Source organism: Strix aluco, chromosome 4 (assembly GCF_031877795.1).
Source record: "Strix aluco isolate bStrAlu1 chromosome 4, bStrAlu1.hap1, whole genome shotgun sequence".
NCBI lineage: Eukaryota > Metazoa > Chordata > Aves > Strigiformes > Strigidae > Strix > Strix aluco.
The window spans coordinates 41,653,876-41,660,776 of record NC_133934.1 but is presented as its reverse complement, the minus strand read 5'-3'; the positions used below and the strand labels follow the sequence as shown (position 1 = coordinate 41,660,776).

The 6,901-nt window shown below is 48.1% G+C and overlaps 1 protein-coding gene across 1 annotated transcript; it reads right to left on the bottom strand.

The window, feature by feature from the left end:
* Positions 1-2,623: 2,623 nt before the first annotated feature.
* Positions 2,624-5,035, bottom strand: HMGB2 (high mobility group box 2). The gene is made up of 5 exons (XM_074821407.1): positions 4,891-5,035; positions 4,202-4,372; positions 3,884-4,029; positions 3,630-3,804; positions 2,624-3,158 (listed from the first exon to the last, which is right to left on the bottom strand). The coding sequence occupies exons 2-5, from the start codon at positions 4,349-4,351 to the stop codon at positions 3,006-3,008; spliced, it is 624 nt and encodes a 207-aa protein (XP_074677508.1). The 5' UTR covers positions 4,352-4,372; positions 4,891-5,035; the 3' UTR covers positions 2,624-3,005.
* Positions 5,036-6,901: the final 1,866 nt, after the last annotated feature.

Below are 6,901 nucleotides of genomic sequence, written 5' to 3'. Positions count from 1 at the left end.
ACCTCTAGTACAATGGGAGCAGCCTCCCTGATGCCTGCAACCATTTTGGGCATCCCTTTTAGTTTTAATTTGAGACAGACCTCCCAGTTCACCTCTAGTGAAAAGTTTCCAGTGAGTCATTTCATAAGATTGTCCATATTGAACATGGATGTGAAAAACTCATTTAGCTTTTCTTCTATGGCCTTATCTTTTCTGAACATTCCTATTACACTTTGATCACTTACTAGTCCTTTCCAGCGCTAGTTCTTTCAGTGCTCACAGATGGGCATTATCTGAACCCCCTGACCTAACATACCATACGTTTTAAAGCTTAATTTGCAAGTAGTAATTTCCACATGCTCTTTTCCATTTGCCTTTTAAACTATATTCAACATTCTTCTTATCGAAAAGACAAAATATTATTTTAAAAAATTACTACTTATCTTTAGTCGTGACATCATTCTCAGTTGATCAGCCCGATGCAGAGCTTTGCTTTGGCTTGCTGCGGCTCATGCTGACACAGCACGCACACAGAATGATCTGTGTAATGATGTGGGTCAGGCTAGTAGAGCCGTGCAATAGACTATTTTTGCAATAAAGAAAGATCTCTCCAGCGGTCAGGATATATTTGTAAATGAGATCATAAACAAAAGTAACCCACAGCTGGCTTTTCATAGAGCATCGTTAGGACATGGGACAACAGAGTGACACATTAGGCAGTTCTGCACTAAGTTGTGCTGCAGCTAAATTAGCCAATTAATGCTAAATGAAATAGAACCCAAAAGCCATTTTACCTCACTGAGGAAAATATTAGAAAAGCTCCTTTATTCTGAATTACCTCAAGATCTGCTCTTATTCTGAAACAATATTTAAAATTCTGTAACCCATGCAGCTTTCTAGGACACCTGAAGGGTTATATTTTGTTTCAATTTAAAAGCACTTGAGCAGAAGTAAAAAACATTTCAAATAATCAAATTAGTCAATTTACTCTGACGCTACTGCTCCACTGCAAAAGATTATTTAAATCTAATCAGAAAGACTTCTTGAAACATCACTGTTCTGTTCAGGGAGGGAGTCTGAGAACTGAGGGGAGGTGATGATGCATTTCTACGAGGAAATCTGAACAGAACATGCTGAAAATGAGACCAGCAGTTTCGGCTACACGCTATGACAGGGAATTACCTCTAGCTGGAAGAGTTGTGGAGTTAAGGATAAAAGTGCTCCAGGATTGCAAACTCTACAGGAGAAAATGTTCTTGAACACTGGATGTACTGCACACAGAACAACTGCCTCTCACTTCCAGTTTATGCCTGCAGCTTCCCAAAATCTGAGCTTGCAAAATGGACCCACTGATCCCGGCTGTGCTAAGTATCTCTGGCAGGTCCAACATGCAGGTAATCCTTCTGATGCTACTTTTATCTCCAGGGGCAGGGTGGGGAGGGAAGAACAACTCTGGGTTTCTAAGGCTTTCAAAGATGAGTACCTCCTTTAGTATAAAAATGTATGAATTGCCTTTACAGTTACCTTATTTCCATAATTTTAGGAACACACAAAGTGTTTTTGTCAAGACTCTTGTTTCAGAAAGTGCTACATTATTGTTAACCTACCACAGTGACATTTACCATGGTTATAGTGCTGAAATCACTTTTCATCCTATGCATGTACAGACTGTATGCTAATTTATTTCATAAGTTGATGAACAATAAGGAGACAGTTTAAAAACAAACAAAAGTAGGAAGCCTGCCTTTTATAGTACTTGGTATGTTAGACTTTTAATTTTCAGTGCCAGGCTTTCAAAGGCTAGTAAAAGCTACTGCCTAGTATTTATCACAACAAATTGAACTTAAGCTATTAGTTATCTGTGGGATCTCCAATTTCCCAGTTGCAAATATTGTTAAGATACCTAGATTTAGACTTTTAAATATACTAAAGCTTGAGTAAAAAAACCCAAGAAACAGTGTAACTGTTACCACCATGAACAGGAACATATCAGGAGCGCATGTTCTTTACAAATGACTCCTCTCTTTCCTGCAGGGATCTACTGGCATGTGCAGAGATAACATTCCAACGTTTTTCATGCTGTTCTGCAAGCTCTGTATTTTATGAGAAGCCGGTAATACTGGGGCTAGGAGAGAGGAGGAGTAGGGAACATCTGGAAGACATACCTCTAACCACATCTGTCTTATAGCCAACTTTCCTGTCCTGATATGGACAGCAGAAAAGTCCAGTGACCCTGAGCTCTGGGAGAGAAAGTTCCCAAGATTAGCTAATTATCAGCTAGTACACCAAGACAAAACTTTTAAGACCTCGGCTTCAGTAGTTTGGGGAAAGAGAACAATCCAGGAATAATTATCAGCAACCTCAGTACTTGGAGACTTGTTTTTTTTCTACTCGCAAGGTGATACAAGCAAATGCTAGCATAAGGAAAACATCAATTGCAACTAATGGTAGTATATGCTGTGTAGTAGTAGTATATGAACTGTGCTTAAAAAAAGTATAAACTCCAGGAGTCAACACTTGAAGAGACTTGCTAGTTTCGTGGTAACAGCAGTAGCCCAGGAACAATGCAAAGCGTTATCCTGCACAGGGCTTCAGCATTCTGGGAGTACCCAGCCTCTCAGAAACATCAAGAATACAACAATAATCATGTACAACATTTTATTACAAAATTGTTAAAAAAGTAATACAATGCAATATACTACAAAATATAAGATCAGCTATTAGGCTACCTCCTTTGTTTTACTTAGCTATAAAGAAACACCTGGCTATCAGTCACTGAATTTCAACAAAACCATTAAATATGCAGGAACATTCCACAACTTTTTCTTCTTTTTTTTAACCCGAACTGTAGCAGCCCTCGGCTACTACTTACATTAAAAATAGAGGTCTCCCTACAAAGAACCACATTACCTATACACAATTCTGTACAGATTTTTATACTGAAGCTAACAATGAGCTGCACTTGAGTTCACATTCTTAGCAAAATATTGGATTTTGAGCATAAATCTTTACAGCAGGACATTCATTTATTCCTCATCCTCATCTTCTTCCTCCTCTTCATCATCTTCCTCCTCCTCCTCCTCCTCTTCTGGTTCTGCTTTCTTCTTAGATCCTGCAGGCCTACCTGGGCCCTTTTTTCCTGCATCACTCTTGCTCTTAGCACGATATGCTGCAATATCCTGCAAGAAAAATGCTGTTTAGTTGCTGATAATGTAACTCTGAAGACGAATTTGTACCGCTTCAACAATTTACTACTACTATACTATGCAGATCAAATACAGTGTGCAGAAAAGCAGGGTTTGAACCTTGGGACATTCATGCTTACACCTTTTGGCAAGAGAATGCATGATCCAGACAGTTTTAAGAATTTTACAACCTCAGTGCTTTGGAATATTTTACCAAGTAGATGACCTGCTTTCTGGAAGCATCTTATTGGTAAAATCTCTAGACATGTAAAAACCCCATCCAGGTTCACTGGATAGCTTCCAGCTACCTCCCACGCCACACCTTTCCATGCATTCTGAAGCCTAACAAAGGTTGACATAGACATTTAGAATTATGAACCATATATGCTTTAGGTGCAAACCAAAAGTCACACGTTTACAGCGACCTCTACAACTTTAACCATAATTTTATCACTTTCACTGTACCTTTTCATATTTCTCCTTTAGTTTTGCAGCCTTCTGTTCATATGGCTGTTTATCTTTGGCCGACTGTTCAGACCACATTTCACCTAATTTCTTTGCTGTGTCTCCAATAGACAAGCCAGGATGATCATTTTTGATTTTTGGACGGTGTTCAGAACAGAAAAGGAAGAACGCAGATCTAAAATGAGAGACAATGATTGAAGTTAAATGACAGACTACTAGAAATAATACTTTTTTTTGGCCATAGAAACACTCACGGTGGTCTTTTAGGAGCATTGGGGTCCTTTTTCTTTCCCTTCTTCTCACCCTTGGGAGGAACATAGTTTTTCATCTCCCTGTCATAACGAGCTTTGTCTCCTTTAGCCATTTCTTCAAACTTTCCTTTTTCCTTGCTAGACATTGTCTGCCGACACACGGAGGGGAAAAGAGTCTGGATCAGATAAAGTGCCTGCTGACCCACTAAGGTCTAAGCAGCAGCAGCTGCTGCCAGGGATCTTTTCCCAGCAGCCCGCCGCAGGGGCGGGGGCCGGCCCGGCAGGGCTCAGCACGGCCCGGCCCGGCCCGGCCCCGCTCACCTTCCACCGCTCCGAGCACTTCCGCGAGAACTCGGCGAAGTTGACGGACGAGTCCGGGTGCTTCTTCTTGTGCTCCTCGCGGCAGGTCTGCACGAAGTACGCGTACGAGGACATCTTGCCCCGCGGCTTGTTGGGGTCGCCTTTGCCCATGATGAGGTCGGCGGCGGGTCCCTGCGGGGGAGAGGGGAGGGAGGGGGGCGGGAAGGGGCGGCGTGAGGGCGGGGCCGTGGAGCGGGGCCACGGGCCGGGCGGGGCCGCGCCTCAGGCCGCTCCCGCCCCTCGCCCGCCACCGCCTTCCCGCCCGAACACGCCCTCCGCGGCCGCCGGCCCCTCTCCTCTCTCTCCCCCTCCCGCCCGCCCCGCAGCACCGCCCGCCGCCAGGCGCCTCCACCCACCCCCCGCAGCAGCCGAGGCGGGCGGCCCGCACGGCGCCGGAGCCCGCGGCCCAGCGCGCCCTCCCTCCCTTTCTCCCGGGCCGCCAGCGGTCCTCCCCGCCCGGCCGGCCCTACCCGCCCGAGGGGAATTCCCCTGCTCAGCCCTGGGCGCGCCACCCGCCCGTCCGTCCCGGGAACCCCGCGCTCCCTCCGCGCCCAGGGCCGGCGGCGGCGGCGCCCCCTCCGTCCCGCTCCCCCTCGGCGCCCTCCCGCTGCCCGGCGGGCTCCGCCGGCGGGGGCTGCGCGGGGCCTTGCCTGGCTGGGTGGAGCGGGCGGCGGCGGCGCAGGGCTCTGCTCCCTCTGCTGCTGCTGCTAAATGGTTTCCCGGCGGCGCACTTACAGCCTCTTGTTTTCCACAGCCCTACCCGCCACAGCAACTTGACCCGCGGCTCCTAGGGGCCCGCCCTCCGCCGCAGCGGATTGGCTGCCGCGCCGGTTCAAACTGCCTGTGGCCACGCCCCCTGGGGCCTGAGCCGTCGGCGATTCGCTGGCTGCTGTTGCGACGTCAGTGGCCGAGCAGCTCCTCGGCTAGGTCGAGCGCGAGGGGGTCGTTAGCACTCATACTCGTTGGAACCGGTTGGAGTGAGGATAGTGGAGGGGGCGGAACTAAAAGCGTTGGGCGGCGATTGGGGGAAAGGGAAAGTTTAAAAAACCGCGGGGACCCCCGCCATTGGCCGCCGGGACCTGCGCGCGTTTTGATTGGGCGGGGCGGAATGCTGTAGCGTGGTTTAAAAATACAAAGGGAGCGAGAAGGACAGCGGGCGGGCAAAACAGGGGGAGCGCTGGAAAGGGACGGGCGGCTGCGGCTGCCGGCTGTTGCTGTGGCGGGCGGGGCGCGGGACAAGCTGCGGGCAGCTGCCCCGGTCGCGGCCTGGTCGCCCGAGGGTGTGCGGCCCCCTCGGCGCTACCTTCTTCCTGCCCGGGGGTGGGCAGCCAGGGGCGGGCCGCGTTGGTGAGCGCCGCTGTCCCTCCTTCCCTTCCCTCCCTCTCGGGGCGGGGGCGGCGGCTCCGGCTCCCCGAGCCCGGCGGGCAGCAGCCTCCAGCTGTGAAACTGGGCTGTGACTGGGGCTGCGCGGAGCGGCTGTGCGGGCGGTGGGCTTTCCCCTCGCGCCCGGCTGAAAGCGCCGCCGTTGGGAAGGGGAAGCGTCGCCGCTCTTCGTGTTTTGTTCGCCCGGTAAAGTGAACGCCGCGGCGGTGGGAGGTCTGGCAGCAAAACTCCGCTGAAGATGTAACGCCCGCGGGCTGCGTTAACGCTTTCAAGTGACCCGCCAGCGGTCAATCCGGCCCTTTCGGTTTGGGGATAAAACCTAAGTTTCTGTACAGTCATTTAATCTTTTTTATTGTGAGTGGACCCTAGTCCTCACGGTATGGGTTTTGCTGACGTTCGTTTTTTTCTGTCTGGTTATTTTCATCCAATTCTCTAGTTAACATCAGTTTAGGTAAATACTCTTTACTAATCTAAGTGGTTTCTAACACTCTTGCTTTTTCAGGTGTAGTTTAGATCACTGGTGAAAAGCAGGTTGTAACTTTGCTTGCTGAAGATGCCATACCTTCAGCAGAGTTTTATAGTCATGTTAATCTAGCTCAATGGTTTAAAAAAAAAAGCCTTTAAAAGACAGCAGCATCAATCCCTAAGCTATATCTGAGGATGTTTGGCTGGTTGCAGGTGTGAGATGGGTCAACGTCTTGGTCTCCACAGTCTCTCCCATTCCAGATCTGTTCAGTGAAAGGAGCATTGAATAAGAAGCACTTATCAGGTCCAGTCCTTCAAGCTTGTTTGGCTTTTTCTTTCCAACAAAGCGTTCACACCGGACAGTTCACTAATATGGTAGTAAATGCCTCCTTCATCCCTATTTCATATTAACCTTTATGTGTTTGCTCAATCTGCAGCACTAAAAGACATAATGTAAACTGGAAAAAGACAAAATCTTTGGAGAGAGGGTAATTGGAAGGTAAATTGACAGAGCAATGTGGGGATATGTATTCCCTTTGCAGACATCAAAGCCTGTCCAAAGCCAGTTATCCAAATTCTTATATCGGCTAACTTCTGTGGATATTCCTTTTGATAGTGTTTAACCTACAAACAAATCTTACACTTATCTCCTAAAATAAACATTTACAGAGAGGATATTCCATGTTCCGTTTTTGGCTCTTTATTATTGCAAACCATTCCACTGCTTCCCGGTAGCAAATTAATGTTCTCAGTTCTGTGGGACTGAATTCTGTGAAGGCCTAGTCACTTTGCAAGGAGTTGTTTTAATTTGTT